At 40.1% G+C, this 17,511-nt stretch overlaps 1 protein-coding gene across 1 annotated transcript in view; it reads right to left on the minus strand.

Moving 5' to 3' along the window:
* LOC137295821 (lactase/phlorizin hydrolase-like) overlaps window positions 1–17,511 on the minus strand; it is a 44,419-nt gene that overhangs the window by 3,976 nt on the left and 22,932 nt on the right. Inside the window, exons 14-28 of the mRNA XM_067827377.1 lie at window positions 17,040–17,224; window positions 14,564–14,893; window positions 14,014–14,129; window positions 13,152–13,409; window positions 11,880–12,063; window positions 11,093–11,335; window positions 10,155–10,293; window positions 9,183–9,367; window positions 8,209–8,375; window positions 6,916–7,075; window positions 6,199–6,326; window positions 5,127–5,378; window positions 4,348–4,522; window positions 3,324–3,566; window positions 1,388–1,496 (exon numbers count right to left, since the gene is read on the minus strand). Coding sequence (XP_067683478.1) covers window positions 1,388–1,496; window positions 3,324–3,566; window positions 4,348–4,522; window positions 5,127–5,378; window positions 6,199–6,326; window positions 6,916–7,075; window positions 8,209–8,375; window positions 9,183–9,367; window positions 10,155–10,293; window positions 11,093–11,335; window positions 11,880–12,063; window positions 13,152–13,409; window positions 14,014–14,129; window positions 14,564–14,893; window positions 17,040–17,224 — 2,874 coding nt within the window. The remainder of the gene's footprint in view (window positions 1–1,387; window positions 1,497–3,323; window positions 3,567–4,347; window positions 4,523–5,126; window positions 5,379–6,198; window positions 6,327–6,915; window positions 7,076–8,208; window positions 8,376–9,182; window positions 9,368–10,154; window positions 10,294–11,092; window positions 11,336–11,879; window positions 12,064–13,151; window positions 13,410–14,013; window positions 14,130–14,563; window positions 14,894–17,039; window positions 17,225–17,511) is intronic.

Genomic DNA, 17,511 nt, shown 5'->3' on the forward strand with positions numbered 1-17,511 from the left:
ATTTAGGCTCGTTAAGATCTAGCCAGGAGTATGGATCAAAGCAACCAGTGATTTGACTTAAACATATTTTATCCACAAATGTGAACGGTTATTGAAGACAAGTTATCCTTCTTAAAATACATGCTCCGTAATATTTACACACATAAATTTATAATTATATACTTCTTAGGAATGAATACAGAGAAGAGACAGGAAAGTGAAAGAGGGGAAAAGTTCGCACACATTTAAAAACGTGTTCCTTCTGCTGAATGGTCACATCAGGATTTCCATATAACATCAGTCACAATGTGACTGGACAGACATGTTTTACAATACTGTTTAGATTTAACATTAATATCTCTCTTTAAATGTTGTACAGTCTACATTCCAATAGGAAGTGATGTACATTTTTACAAGCATTGCCATAGTAACAAGACGCAGAATCTTTCATTTTTGAAACAATACAGATCACAGTTTAGGTGACTAGGCATATCTCAACTTTGTGTGTATGATATTAAGTTTTCTCATTCCAAACGAGTAATATGATGGAGCAACAGGCAGCTCGCATTTTAAGTACGACTTGAAACTTACTTACTGTTGATGGAAAAAGGGAATCATACGAAAGTCTTAATCATGCAGAAGGTACGATAATATTGTTAGCATTGCTAAGGTTATAATTAGATCTTGACACATTCAGTAAATATGTCAACAAGATTAGTGCCAGTTGAAGTAGAGTTGAGTACGTCCCTCTCTACTGTCATTTTGTTCCTTAAGGTTATTGTAGGGCACATCGACGAATCGTAATCCTTTTATTGGTTCAATCGTAGGAAAATAGTTAAAAAATCAAAATGTTAGTCAGTAGGGTTTAGACTCTCCCAAAACAAGGTTGATCTAGCCCCAAGGGCTGTACAAACTTTATTTCCAGATGTTATTCCGTTCTTGTAAATACAATTGTGATAAGTTGCTTGTGACATCCCACTCTATGCTGAGGTAATTCCATACAAGTACGGTGTTTGCGGTGACTGTACTATATGTACGATTTCAACCTTTTGATTGCCGATATGCAAGTAACTGAGGTCAACAACTGCTGATGAATTTGAAGAAAGACAAAAATCAATGTGAACTCTTTGACCGATAGGTGTACTTTCAGTCAACATGAATCATTCGGCAGTTGAGGTTTATTATAATACTTTTACTTTTTCCCACTGGGAAAAGAGCATTTGTGATCATGTTCTGTCCATTTTATTGTGGTCGAGTTACCTCCCAAATCTATTCTTGTCGCCTGAAACGTTGATGAAAATTGAAATTGAAATTGTCAACTCTGCACAGAAGAAATGTGTGCAAAAAGTAGAGTGTCAGCCTTTTTCTTCCATGAATATTTATTGATCCCTACACAAAGTTAACTTACTCTGTGAAAGCTCTGTCATCAATGATCGAGGGCGGGGCGGAGACGTTGTGACGTCGTTCCTGAACGAAGTTGGATTTGTAGTAGCTGATGCCAACGAAGTCCGCCGAACCTGAAAAAGATGCACAGAACGTATGTCATCTAACGTTCATTTGAATGAGGACTTAAAAAATATTGTTCTTCTGAAGATGGATGCCAAGAAGTCACGGCACGTCTGTAGTCATACTGACAAATCGAACGTTTGGTTATAAAACGAAGCACAGGGAAAACGAACATATACATTGTATACACAAGGAAACAAATTAGGGAACACATGAAAGTGCAAATATTACATTGTTATTTCCAGAATATCACCTACAGTGCAATATATACCTTGTGAAGAAACCTGGAACAGAATAAAGAAACACATGTACTCACGTGTGTTCCCTTATTTGTTTCCATGAGTATTTATCGAAATAAATGCTACAAATCTGCAAAATACTTTCACATCCATAATCAATCTCTGACAAAACCATTCCGGTTATATGAAGACGATGTGTCCAATCACTATACTACAGAACAATACCAAGACAATAGTGGGCTCATCTTATCCCATGGGTAGCACCCGTCAAAACCACATGCAAATATTATAGCTGGTCAACCGTTCATCTGAAAAACACACATACATGTCCCTTCTGATCATGTCATCGTCTTTAAAAGGCAAGAATGGCTTACCAGCTTGTTCTCTGCAAATAAGACTTCTTAAATATACATATCAGCAATTATTTAACGTCAAAATTGATCCAACATCTAAAAATGTCATCCGTGAGCAGGATAGTTTAGGGGTGGGCGACAATATCGGTTTGCCCATATATTGTTATTCGACCGACACAATACGATACATTGCTATACTCTTCTCGCAAACCGAGTCACCAGATACGATCGGCAATTTCTGTGACCATGATAGGTAATATCCGCGATGCACTGTATAGCATCTGTATTTCGTTTATATTATTATATACTGATAGTTTCGAAGATGTTTATGGGTCATATAATTGGATTTGCATTTTTAAACCATATAAACAGAACATAAATTGGATATATATTGCAATAGATATTGGGTAGACTAACGATTAATTACAGTGGTGATTCCTCAGGTTTATACCCTTTGTGGGACTTCCCTCAAATTCTGAGCCACGATTCCGTGTCTGGCACAAATGTGCAGCAAACCGTAGCTGGCTGAGGGTGAGATCATTAACCTGTGATTATCCGTATTAGAAAGCAATAACACCAATTAGTAATCCGATGACAATCATTTCTAACCGCTCATCATACAAGTAAGATATTTCTTCAGTGATACATTCGACCCTTGTTCTTTCATATCTTTATTTCAGAACAGACGTGGGCAATTTTGGCGCATTTTCTCGTCCATGAATGTCTGTTCAAATGCACTTTTGAAGAAACAACGATTTGTCACACAAGTCCTGTTTTAACGTACACATGTGAAAAGATATGTAGTGCATTATTATGCCTGTAACGAGGCATCGAACAACCCACAGATTGCAGTTGCTGAGTCTTCGATAGCAATAAATCGATGGCAAAAATGTTTCGATGTATCGATAGTATGTGTAACTATCGATAGTTAAGTTTAGACCAGCTGTTTCGTTGAGTCTTCTTCATCCGAGTTTCAAGTGTCTTTCCAATTAGTAAAAGAGACCGAACTTTGTGTTTGTTTTACATAAACTGTACATTCATTTATGAGATGACTTCCAAAGAGATAACTAAAGGAAAAAATATGATTGTAATAGTAATGCAATAGCTCGCAATGGACTATCAATATCACATTATTTGTTCCCCCCATCACATCCCTCTTCAGTAGTCACCCATAATTATTGTAACTGTCCTGGATCAGCAGAGTTTGTATTCTCCCTGTATGTCTGTTGTGATATGTGTCCCTCACCTCTGATCATATTCCGCTCCACGTCAGTAAACACCGGTAGACGGGATTGAGTCAGATTCTGTTGCCTGCTTCTGAGGAACACCTCCCTCTTCATGACGTCAGGGTAATCCCCATCCAACAGGACTGGATCATCGAACCAATCAGAGTCGAAGGCAAATTTCCGGTCCAGAGCAGCCCAATCACCAGGATCTCTTTCCGTTTTTGGCAGAGCCCAAGAATGATACACTGCAAGTCCTACCTTTCCTAGAAAGTAGAAACACGTATATGTGTACAGTGAAAAAGTTTTACAAGACGACGTTCCATGAGTCATCTTCTCATCTTGGAAGAGGAAGAAGAAGAGGAAGGAGGAGAAGAGGAAGAAGAGGGAAAAATGGCGAATAAGACATAGATGTCAATCATGTAATTCTAACATACGCATATAGACACTTGACATAGTTTGTCACTTTAACTAAACGTATCGGATATTTTACAATGTTTGCCATGAACGGGTAGAAACTGGTTTCTAATAAAGGGCACCCCTCACGTTGCAAACCCATACATTGCACTTTCCGAAGATATACATTTTCCCACTTCTTTGATAGCAATGTACGTTCTACAAATTTCAGATGATGCCTTGTTTGAATGTCATTATGTTCACGTCATATAGAACAAACTTTATTGATAACAACTTCCTATATTCTTGAGAGCGAGATTACAAATTCTTGTACCACTGTCAAGCAATGCATTTGTATCGAAACACGTCGCTTTCATGCTTGATAGAGGTTGTTTTCCATAACGTTTCTTCCATATTGTATTTCCCAATTTCTAAGATACTACTCAAAGATGTTACGCTCATGCCATGATACTAATCCCCGTGATGAACCGTGTTAGAACTTAACCCATGGTTGTCGTAACAGGTGATTTACGGGATCGGGCAGGCATGTTCGCTTATTTGGCACATGTTAAATTGCGGTGCTCATAAAAACTTCCAGATTGTGTGGCGAACAAAACTCCCTGTTGCACGAGTATTGTAAAGTTGTTTTACCATTTTTAATGTCCTTAAATTCATTCTGGTAGATTCTGTATGCTGTAGCATGTGCCTTGATCATGTTGTGAGCGGCCTTGTAACCTTGACCTTTGACACCGGGGGCATGTAGACCCAGCTCGTATCCCATCAGAGCTAAGACATTAGGTTCATTTTGGGTAACCCACGTTTTAACCTAAAACAGAACCTCAACACTGCCATTACAATTGTCGAGAGAGAGTGAATGACCACACACAAATTGAACTGATTAACAAATAAATTCAGCCACATGCCACGGACGATATATACATGTATATGATCATAAAAAAGACATATAATTCAAGATTCATAGTTTCAACATTGAATACACACATAAACTAAAGTAATAACTGATTTTACGCCGCCTTTAGAAAGTGACATACAGCATCACGACGTGGAGGCCTTTCTGTTCCTGTATCAGATTCGAACCGGAACCATATCATTACAAGTGGACAACTCAACTACTAAGCCACGCATACCACCTACCTGTGGGTAATATATACTCCAGCATAATTTCTATGCTACCTGTCAACATCTACTCAGGGGAAAAAATAAGGGATCACATGAAAGCACAAGTGTTCGTAAGGTCTATTCAACGGAGCTGTGTGATACAAAGCTTGTGGAGAAACCTTTAGAAATAATAAAGGCACACTTGTGCTTTTGTGATCCCTTATTTTCCCCTTCAGTATATGTATTATTATTGAAGAATGTGTTATGTGTAAAAATGCCTCACACTGCTGTGGGATATTTGTCAATGTTACCTTATCTCCGAAGTTCTGAAAGCATATCCTGGAGTAGTTCCCGAAAGCTTCCACTATTTTGTCATCCAGCCAACCGTCTGTAATGGCGGCCGGTGTGTCCCAATGGTGAAGGGACACGATTGGTTCGATCTGGGCATCAGCCAGAGCCAACAGCAGCTCGTTGTAATAGTTGATGCCATCTTGGTTGACTTCATCTGACGTTCCTTTCGGTAAGATTCGAGACCACGAGAGTGAAAAGTAGTACGACTTGGCCTGAGAAGTATGATGAGTGAATGAGTTTAGTTTTACGCCGCTTTTAGTAATATTCCAGCAATAACATGGCGAAGGAACACCACAAATGGGCTTCCCACATTATACCCATATGGAGAATCGAACCCGTGACTTCGGCGTGATTGGTCTTTAGAGTTAACCAACGATGACTGGGGTGATCAGCGCTCTTTTTTAGGTTCCAGTATAACAGTGGAGAGCTAAAGAAACCAATGTGGAGAATAGGACCCACTTTGGGGGCACGACGAGTCAAGGCATTGACCACGGGGCTACCCAACCACCCAAGATTGCCCATAGAAACAGATTCCATCGAGTACAATATATTTGATGAGTGCGTGAGTATGGTTTACACAGCCGCTTTTAGGAATGTTCCAGTAAAATCACGGCGGGGGACACCAGAAATGGGCTTCACATGCTGCACCCATATGGGGAAACGAACCCGAGCCTTCGGCGTGACGAGAGGACCCTTTAACCACTAGACTACCGCAACGCCCCACAATATAGTTAGTACAATAAACTACCATAATAACAAACACAAAGGGATCAACCATTTTCGTACGTTACAACTACTTCGTTTGTGCTACATATTTGGACTAAACTATGCTGCATGGTCTCGAAACCTTAAGGCAGTTTGTCAGATCCGCAATTTCCTCACGAGCGTATTCGTTGTTAACGTATTTACCATACTTCACTTGACTGAAGAAAATAGAATCTGAACCAAATCCTCGCCTCACAATGATATTGTGACACTATATTTATTCTATATACTATATTTAAGAAAGCTGAAAATTCATCGTCTTCTCACCCCCATTTTCTTCAGTGCACCAACATCCTCGAGGTAGTGTGTGAAAGACATGGCTGCCTTATCTGCTGTCTGGTTAAACGTCCTTCCAGGCGTCCTCAAGAACACGTCCCAACTGCTGGGTCCTCGTCCTGTGAATACCAGGAGGACATAAAGATGTTGCATCAAATATGCAGCCTGCGTTTTACGCTATATATTTGGTGACGCGTATAATTAGAAAACAAGCAAGTTATGTGTTGGAAAATTAGAGGCTTAGAAACTGATTAAATACGTCTGAGTGATTTTAATTGACCAATCACAGTCCAGTTTTTATTGAAGTCATGGTAGAATTTGTATTATAATGTTTGCAAAAATATAGTAGCTATCATGTATTGTACAGGGGTTGATATCTTGTCTGTGAAAAACCTGTAAGTTCTACAGGTAAACATAAAAACTCTCACATGAAAAAGGTATTGTAACCTGTCACTATTATGATTACTGCAATAACTAAAGCTTGAGTCATTACGTATGTCAGTGGTATGATGCGCCACATAGACAATGTAAACTTGTGTTAATGGTTTGTGTTCAAGAACAAAATGCTGCCATAGCGAGGAAATGTAACTAATAACACGAAAATGATATTTGGTGCTCGTGCAACAGCCGTTTACTTGGCCTGCATAGACTTGGACTAGACATGGAATAAGATACAACAGACAGGAAACTGAAACTTTGTTGATGTACCTTCCGTGTCAACAGCTCCTTCTATCTGATAGGCGGTTGTAGTTGCTCCCCATTTGAAGTCAGCAGGGAAGTCTTCAAGGAGGACGTCGTTCTCAAATGGCAGTGGTTGTCTGTTAGGGTCCGTCAACGCACCAGGCTTGAACCCATTGTCTTCAAAGACCTTCAGATGAAGTATTATGTACAGATGCGTAGCCGGGAGATAGACGTTAAACCGAGTAGGGGATAAAACTACGTTTTGTTGTGTTATAAATCAGAGATTCTGACTAATCTGACAATCGATAAATCTCCACTTGGATTCCTGGATGTATCTCGGCCCGATAACTGTATTACCTCCCTTTGTTGGTTCCGCTTTATCACAGTAGCCAATCAGATAAGCCCTTACAGGCGAACCTGCCAGTGTCAACAAAACACGCGGGTGCAGCCACTAAGGCTTGTTATACGACTGAGATCTCGGGATAAAAATTGGCAAGTCTGAAATCTTAACAAAGTATACGTATGAACTCCTATCTCTTTCAGGGTATATTTGCAACAATTATGTTGCCAAGTGTAATTGGTTAGATAAAAGAAGCAAAAGGGAGTTGTGACACAAGCCTTGTGACTGGTGCACACAACTTCACAGCAAAGACACCTGATTGGATAAAAAGCCAGCAAGGGGAGGTAATACAATTATCCGGTCCAGCCGTAAATACATCCAGGGTACAAGTGTAGATTTATACCCTGGAGATTATCAAAAGTCTGAACTCGTGTAACGCACTCACTATGTGTTATGTGCCCATAACGAACTTCAAGATTTATGCTGAAGAATTGCACGAGGATCATGCATCATAATGCTGAACAGCATGTACAGATATCGTGCTTGTGAACAAGTGCCGTTTGGTGTAACGTTTAATTAGGAATTTGCCAATTTTCACTGAATCTCATCAATTATTGAGCTCGTGGCACCCATTTCAAATGTCCTGGATCAGTAAGTAAGTAAGTAAGTAAGTAAGTAAGTAAGTAAGTAAGTAAGTTGCTAGTCTAAACGTCTATAGATGGAATATTGCCGAGAGTAGCGTTAAACAACAGACGAATCAGCCATTCGTATTCTGACCTTAACCTTATTGGAGTATAAGGTATAATTGTTATATTTACTGATGTTGAGTCATGTAATATACTGAAAAGAAAAGATGCAACTGGCAAGTAGTTTAATAAAGGCATAAACATGAACGGTAACTTTTATGAACTTTCATCTTTTTGAAACTCGCGTTTATTTTGCTGTCAGTATATATACTGTAACAACCATCCTATACATACGTGTCGCAGGAAGGCCGCAGATGCTTTTGGCTTTCTTGTCCTCTCTGGACTGCCAAAGTCAACATAGTGTGTTCCGAATCTTTCCGAGTAGCCACGATCCCACTCGAAGTTATCTAGTAGTGCCCAGGCAGTATACCCCTTTACGTTCACTTTGTCATAGTCGATAGCTGCGGACAGTGGTTTGTAAAGAGTGAGTGAGTGAGTTGGGTTTAACGCCGCTTTGACAGCATTAGCATATCACGACGTGTGAGTAAGTAACTGAGTTTTTACCAATATTCCAGCAATAACGGAGGGGGACACGAGGAACTGGCTTCACACATTGTGCTATGTGAGGAATCGATCCAGGGTGTTTGGTGCGATGAGCGGTCGCTTTAACCACTAGGCTACACCAACGACCATCCCGACGTGTGAACTCAATGTGGTAGGAGCGCCCGAAGTGATGCAGATCTTACACCTTTACCACTTAAAACCTAGAAACACAATTCCAACAATGATTTGTGATGTACCCAAGGGACATTTATAATGTATTGTTTTAGAAATGTGCCGTGTCATAGTGTCTTTAATGTCTGATTATAATTACATTGGTGTCAGAAAAAATTCCAATTGTGTAGAGTCGGTCATCTAGGCACCATGTCTGGAATACCTGTAATTCGATCCGTGTTTATTCCACGTTTGAACATATTGAATATTTCTAATCATTCTTCAAACGATCCAAGTTTTGAAAACCGTTTGTATATTCAATAAATGGTATGTAGTTAGTGTTTGCTTGTGTTTGTTATTGAACGCCGCGGACCAATCACTCCAGAGATCAAAAACATCAGCATCGATTAACACAACTGATAATCGATGACGTGTCAACCACATGAGCTGGCCAGACCACCCGATCCCATTAGCCGCCTCTTAATTCAAGCATGGTTTGCTGGATACACTTTCTAACCCCGATCTTCAAGGGCCAATGCTTTGTAAACACCTACCTTTTAGTACTTCGTTGATGTAGTACCGGTAAAAGTATACCCTGTGTTGGTCGTTGAGCGTACCGTTGTTGTCAGACAAGCCGTTCTCGGTGATGTAGATAGGGACATCACCGTAGTTGTTTCTGACCCAGTTGAGAATCTTCCTGACCCCCCAGGGAACCACGTATAGCCATGTTGAGCCGGACCTTCAACACACATGGGATGCATTGAGATACCAGAAAAGAGTGTGTTAATCGTCACGCAACGACATAGAGAGGTGTACATGTTGATTGTTGTTTAACGCCTCACTCATTAATATTCCGGCTATATGACGATGGTCTATAAATAAATAAAGCCTGGATAGGGACAATATAGTGATCAACAGCACGAGCATCGATCTACGTAGTCGGGAAACGATGACATACGGTGGGTATAAGCGAGTTGTTCAACTGATTGAACAAATGGTATATTTGTTTTATTGTTTGTGCTTTAACACCACACACAGCCATATTCCATATATTCTACGGCATTTTGATTTTCATTTTGATGACAAGATGAGAATGCTTGTTTAAGTGAGTGAGTTTAGTTTTACTCCGCACTCAGCAATATTCCATGCATATGGCGTCGCTCTGTAAATAATCGTTTCTGGACGAGATAATCCAGTGATCTACAACATGAGCATCGATCTATACAATTGGGATTCCATGACAAGAATCAACTAAGTCAGCGAGTCTGACCACCGCTAGTCGCCTCTTAAGACAAGCATGGGTTGCTGCAGATCAACTATTACCCGGCTGCCTGGTTCACAAGCTGGTGATTAGTAATGTAAGATCACACAGTCCACGAAGTGATATTGCTGGAATATTGCTAAAAGCTGCTTAAAACTAAACTCACTTACACACTCACTCAAGGACGCGGAAACGCAAAAGTGTTTTTTACCCACAGTTTGCTATAAGCGTGTTTGGTATAAACGTAGTTTATCACATTACTCACTTTAACCATTTAGGGTCAGGTTCATCCTTTATGCCTCGGTCGTTGAAGTAGTCAGGCTTTTCCCGTCCAGCCAGACCTTCATCTTGCATCTGAACCAACTGTGTGGTGTAGTGGTTCATACCGAAGAAATCGTGTGTTCCTAGAGTGAAAAATATATATGAATGTGGTTTCAACAGCTGTGATTAGGTTGGCGCGGCTTGAACCGAGTAGGCGACTAGGTAAAAACACAGCAAGTGATGCGTGCAAGGATTATTGCTACGGTCGAACCTGGAGCACAGGAGTTGTTTCTTGTGATTACTAGCATCTTGGGTTTACAGAAATAAATATAAACTGGCACCATGCATGCAAATTTGCAAGAAAGTAAAGTACTAGAAATACTTAGTTTCATTGCTAACAATGGTCCAGCATGAAGACTGAAATGTTGTGATACATGTCTTTGGAAACATATATAAAGATGTTGACAAGATTGTGACAAGTTGTCTCTGTCACTGACAAAATTCAGTATCTGTAGTATTGACAAATGTGTGTCTGCCTGCCTGTCTGCTAATGAAAGTATGCAATACACAACTTCAGTCACTGACCACATGCAGTTTGAACTTTATGGCGTGTGCACATGGGTTCTGTCTCTCTGTTCTGTCATTATGCTTACACCATGTGGGATGATCTCAAGATTCAGAGTAACGTATGTTACTCTTGCACCAGGGGAGTTTATTACAGTGATGATATGCATACAAAGCCTTGGTATCATATGCATGTAGAACGCTGTGTGGTACCCGCGTCCAGTCCAAGACAATGGATAGTCTGTGTAATTAGCTGTGTCCTGGAGTAGTCTCATGACTCAATGCCTGGATATCAGACGCCCTACTTCATTGTACTAAAATATTGATTGAAAGATGAGTTTACACACTCACTCAAATTCACTGGCAACCATCACTAACCTGCAATTTTCTTCTTCTGTGCCGCAGTAAACTCCGGTAGTCTCGATTTATTAAGTCCTTGAGCCTTACTAACGGAAGCTATTCTGTTCTTCATTACTTCCGGATAGTCTCCGTTGACGTACACTGGATGAGCGAACCAACCCAGGAACATCTGAACTGCCCATTCTGATGCCTTAATATCAGATGGCTTCATGGGGTCCTTTGGCTCCGCCCAGTCTATGTTCAGGGTGAGACTTATTTGACCTGAATGTAAGTGATCAAACCATAATTTCTTTAATATTTATTGAAAATCTTATCTAATCCCTTAAAAATATGCACCCAAAATGATTCAAAACTATGTTCTTCCTATTAATAAGAACTCATATTAAATAATTTAAGTATTTTAGCTGCTAAAAGTATTTATTCGTTTCATAATAATCATGCACGGGAAATATCTATAGAGGTAAATATTTTCTAAACAAGTTTATTCTTAACATCAAACAAGAAGAATTTGACTGGTCAATGTTTATCATGCAAAACTTCACCGTACTTCACGTTAGCTTCAGTACACCTTCCAAAGAGGTTTAACGTTGACATCATCATACACATATCATCACTGATTAGCGACTACCACGGCTGGGTGGTCAATCTCGTCGACTTGATTGGCACACGTCATCGCATGCCATTGGAGCAAAGCAATGTTCATGATGTTGATCAGTGGTTTGAATGGTCAAATTATTGAAAGACCGGCGGCATATAGTTGGAATACTGCTGAGTGCAACAAACAAACACAGTCATCACTACATACCGTGTTGTGTTCTCCTGTAAGTGTCATTGTACAGATGATAGGCCTCGGCATGGGACAAGAGAACATTGTGTGCCCCCAAGTAAGGTTCCACCCCTCGGCTAGTGTGCCCTGGAGCATGATCTCCCGTTCCCAGACCCTTCACTAAGAACACCCAAGGCTCGTTGAACGTTATCCAAAGCTTCACCTGTGAATGGAAACATTGGCTTACTCATAGTGTACTATCATGTGGCAAGGACTGGCTCAGTTTAGTTTGACGCCAGCTTCAGCAGTATATTCCAGCAGTGTCACGATGGACACAAGAAATGAACTTCAAACATTGTACCCATGTGGGGAATCAAACCCGGGTCATTGGCGTGAGGAGCAGCATTTAAACCACAAGGCTACCCAATCGCCCCGTTTGTCACTGAAATAATATGCAATATAATTGATAATAAAAGTAAGTCACTTTCAAAGTCATACCGTTTGTTGAAGAATAATGCCAAATCAAACACAAAATTGTGACACAACCCTTCCACATAAGAAATCCTTGCTGACAGTAAAGTGCAACCCCAACAACACCATGAACATGTTCATGAATCCCATTCAAATAGTGATGGTAGCGTGGACTCGCAACAGGGTCAGTGTATCCCGCCCGTCAGTGGCACACGCCATACCCCTAATGCAAAAGCTAGTTCACTTGTATCTTGCTCTTGTTTTAACATCACACACAGCCATAATCCTTACATTCTGCGGCAGTCCGATCATTTTCGGACAAGATGAGAAAGCTTGTTTAAGTGAGTGAGTTTAGTTTTACTCCGCACTCAGCAATATTCCATGCATATGGCGTCGGTCTGTAAATAATTGTTTCTGGACGAGATAAGTTAGTGATTTACAACATGAGAATCGATCTATACAATTGGGATTCCATGACAAGTATCAACTAAGTCAGCGAGCCTGACCACCTGATACCGTTAGTTGCCTCTTAAGACAAGCATGGGTTGCTGCAGATCAGCTTTTACTCGGTTCCCTGGGTGAATGTATCAGTTCACAAACTGGTGATTAGTAATGTAAGATCATACAGTCCACGATTACTATCTTGCTCTTGTTTGCTGAATAAATATTACTGAAAATTTTCAGTATTATATTTTGCTGCTTCTGAAGGTTAAATATTTAATCGTAACAGAGTATACTCTATTGTACGTCGAAAATTCTGGAATGTAAATATCAGAGACAGGAACTGTTGGAACATTCTTGACACAATGGAAAACTGACATACATAAACATACAGCTCACCTTGTTTCCATATTCCTTAAAGCACACGTCAGCGTAATCTCTGAAATGTCCAATAATGGAGGCGTTAGTCCACCCTCCCTTATCCTGGAGAGCCTTCGGAAGATCCCAGTGATACAAAGTGACCATTGGTTCAATGCCTGCAGCAAGGAGAGCATCGAGGACCCGATGGTAGTACTGGATACCAGCTGGATTCATAGAGGCTTTGGTGCCATCGGGGAATATTCTTGGCCACGCGATGGACAAACGGTAATGATTGACCTGTGAAGATGATTTTCAAGTTAAGCTGCAAACAAAAATACCTTTAAAAATTGAAAAGGACAACTGTAAGGAAAGAATGCAATACTTTTATGTTATGAGAAACGGGCATGTTAACCCAGATTTGTAGTTTTGTCAGCGACCATGAAGCGTTCTATGATGATAAAAATGTAGACATTTTCACAAACCAGGTTCGTCTGATTTTGTTTTAACTTGTTGATGGTCGAAAGAACATTTTGACAATAATAGTGTGATACTGTTGTAATGTGTTGAAACAGAAAGAATACACAAATTGTGACCAAATAGCTTTGTCTGATTTTCTTGTTATGTGTTGAAATCTGAAAGACTGTAAGAATTTTTGGCAGATATTTTTATCTGACTTTGTGGTAATAATGATTTAAAAGACATATTACCGCCTAACTCCTTAAAATGATGAATCAATGATAGCGACGTTATAAAACACGAGAGAGATTTCAGTTTAGACGCTCCTCAAAGCCTAAGTTAATACATCATGAAGGAACTGGAATACTTCTTAAAACGTCATTATTGTAACGTTTTTCACTTCTGCCATCAAAAATGGTACTGAGAACAACGAAGTGCTTGTTACCCCCATGTTTTTCAAGAGTCTGACGTCCTCGGGGTACTTGTGGTAGCTGTCACAGGCCACGGCACCATTGTCGTTATGGAGGACGTGGAAGTTGTCCCAGATACTTTCTCCTCGTCCTGATCCAACACAAAAATGTCTATACTTTGTATTGAGATATAGTTGCAGGATACAGACTTGAGTGTCATGGGTCGCCCGGTGGGTAACAGCACCATATTTGGCTCAGATGACCACTTAGGCGTGGAAAGTATTTTATGGTAAGGAGGGATTTAATTATTGTGTTATTCAAATGTTGTACGTGCATAGAAAACTGACTATTTCTAATGCCTCTTTATATCTAAATGATCACTACATATTAATGAAAACATGCCAAGTTTCGTGTGTTTATCACGTTTTGCACAATCGTTTTTGCTAAGCAGCCTCACTACAAAGGCAAGAACTTAACTTTGCCAAATTCTTTATTTTTCGAAACAGGACACGGTATATACGACAAAATATATACATTGACATCCATCAAATTCCTGCCTTTAAGACACTGGCCGGCACCACTCACCATCCTCCTTGAGAGCTCCTTCAATCTGGAAAGATGATGATGCAGCACTCCAGAGGAAGTCCTTGGGGAAAGTCCCATAGTGAAACTCCCCCTCCCCCTGAACAGCAGATCCCCTACCCCCGGGCCTCGAGTACCCAGGCTTGTACCCATTGTCCTGAACCAGTCCGGCGTACCAGTAAGCTGAAGCTTTGGGAGTACGTGGTAACTTCGGATCGCTGAAGTTGACTTGATGCAGCCCGAATTTCTCGCTGAATCCGGTCAGCCACTCGAGATTGTCCATCAGGGACCATGCAGTGTAGCCTTTTACATTACATTTATCTAGCTTTATTGCTGCAAAAAATATAGTTTTTGATTACCAACCTCCCGCTATAAAAATTCAGTATCATCTGCATATTGGATTTAATTGCTACTCAAGAATACTAATAACAATATCTTTTATGTTTTTATTACATAAATGAATACAAAGTAATATTTCAGTGTCAAAAATTGACAGGTCTGGTGACAAAGGATATCCTTGCTTGCTGGGTCTTTGGCGGCGTAGCATAGTGGTTAAGGCGTTCGCTCATCACATCAAAGACCCAGGTTCAGTTCCCCACGTGGGTACAAGAAATGAAGCCCATGTCTGATGTGCCCCGTCATGATATTGCTGGTGTACTGCTAAAATCGTCATAAAAGTCAACTCACTAAATCATTTCCGCTATATCATTAATTTCGTCAGAGGTATATTCTCAAAATAAATGTTTTTTCATAAAAACAATTTCTAAATTAAAACCTAAAAAATGAGACCACGTGATATGGGCGATTCAAACAGAAAAAATCTAGACTTCAATTACTGTCTGTAAAACAAGTAAGACAAGAGAACAGTTATGTTATGACTCTGAGACTATTATCGTCAATGTAATCAGGTCTTGTTTCATTAGAGAAAACTGAAACTCGGAACATTTGATATATGGTACAGTTCTGAAATTTGAATGTGTTTGCTTGCATGATCCTTGATGCCCCATTTAGCGACATTCCAGTCTAACAAAACAAGCCATCGGGGTGACACAAATTATACAAAGTCTAACCCAGCCACTCACTGGTCCTATCCACAACTCCGACACCGTCAGAATCAAGCGATTCGGAGGTAAATACTAAATTAGTAATTGTTGCAGGACGACTTTAGTCAAGTAGATAAACATTTTATTCAATAATAGACATCCATTAATATATATTTTGCATGAATTTGCATGCGATTTGCAGAAACACATCATCTCTGATTAAAACAGAGAAGGGGCCATAATTATCTTCAACATCCTGGAAAATCCACGCAAAGCCTAACCCAAATCTAAACATATTCGTGATATGAGATGCCCTTGTCGCGCTGTCAGATTCCTTCAAAGGACGACCATAACGTCCTGTAAATTATTGCATGAGATTATACTGCCGAGCCAAGTATCACCTAATAGTACTTCGTTGAAGTAACGATAGATGTGTCCTTAGTATGGTGATCTACCTTCAGTTGGTGGCGATCTATAGCCCGTGTTTTATATTTTAGCGTCCTCTATTATTAAACTGTTTTAGAATTAATTACTGGTTTTAAATGTCTATCTGTGATGTCCTAGTTGTTTTAGTGTCCTTCGCTGACATTTTTACCATTCACTATTATGTATAATATTTATGGTTCTCGTCACAGTATGGCTGAGATATTGCCGATGTGACGTTAAATATTAACTCACTCACTCAATAGATAGATGTCGTGGGAATTTACGTCTCGGTGCGATGACTCAACCAGCCGCACCACTGATCTGATCAACTGTAGTTGATTAGTAAGTATTGCTAGACGATGTTAACGTCATGTAAGGTATGACATGACCCAAGATGACCCGGAACTCCAAACTAAGTACAGTCAAACCTCGTTGTGTCGGGACCAAGAGAGACGTTCAACTTTTCCAAGTGTTCGACACATCCATAAGCGTACAAATGACCAAGTACCAACACCACTCAGTGCTTACAACGTCGTATTTTATCTGTGGAAGGCTAAACATATTAAATATGCATCTTGCAAAAGCGTTTACTGCAGTACTGATACAGTTGCAAGAACCAACTTTGACACTTCCAGACAAAAGTTTAAATATGTTCTTGATAGTGCTTTTGGTGTCCCTAAACTGAGTTAGAAACAACCAGGAATTCAACATATCTAGTTCGAGACTAAAATAATGATATATACAGTAGAATCTGTCCAACCGACACTCATTGGGACTGAAGAAATAATTCGGTTTAGACAATGAGCTGGATTGTAGAGCTGATGATAAATGTACGAGCCACAGGAGGGCCTGAGAGTTTATGCCAGTGTTGACAGCTTACCGGATTGGAGAGATGCCGGTTTTGACAGCTTCCACTGTATAAGGAAATCGTCAAGGACCCAGCGATGACTTTGACACAATCCAAACTTCGTCTTAAACAAGTTCGAGACATTGGGGTAAGTGTGTATTACCTTTCAATACTTCGTTGATGTAATAACGATAGAAACGAATGCGATGATTGTCATGCAGTGTCCCATTCCGGTCGGAGAGGCCGTTCTCGGTGATGTAGACGTCCACGTTGTTGTAGTTGTACTTCAGCCAGTTCAGCATTTTCCTTATCGACCAGGGTGTTACTGTGAGCCAGTTGGATCCAGATCTGATAACGCAAAAAAACCCATTTTTTTCTGTTCCTGAGCATATTACTATCATCCAGCTGGACCAAGAACCTAACGGTAATAACTCAAGTAAATATGTCTTCTTATCTTATTCCGAGGAGAAGTACTATACGCCAGTGAGAGCCAAGTCTGCTAAGGAATAATGAAATTACTTTGAGTCAGTGGTATAAACAGTCGATCAGTAAGAATAACAACGGCTTCTCGAAAGTTCATTTTTTTATTTTACAAACGTACGTTTTCGTACGTGATCCTGTCGTATGGTGTGCGG

The sequence above is a fragment of the Haliotis asinina genome, chromosome 1 (assembly GCF_037392515.1).
Source record: "Haliotis asinina isolate JCU_RB_2024 chromosome 1, JCU_Hal_asi_v2, whole genome shotgun sequence".
Classification (NCBI taxonomy): domain Eukaryota; kingdom Metazoa; phylum Mollusca; class Gastropoda; order Lepetellida; family Haliotidae; genus Haliotis; species Haliotis asinina.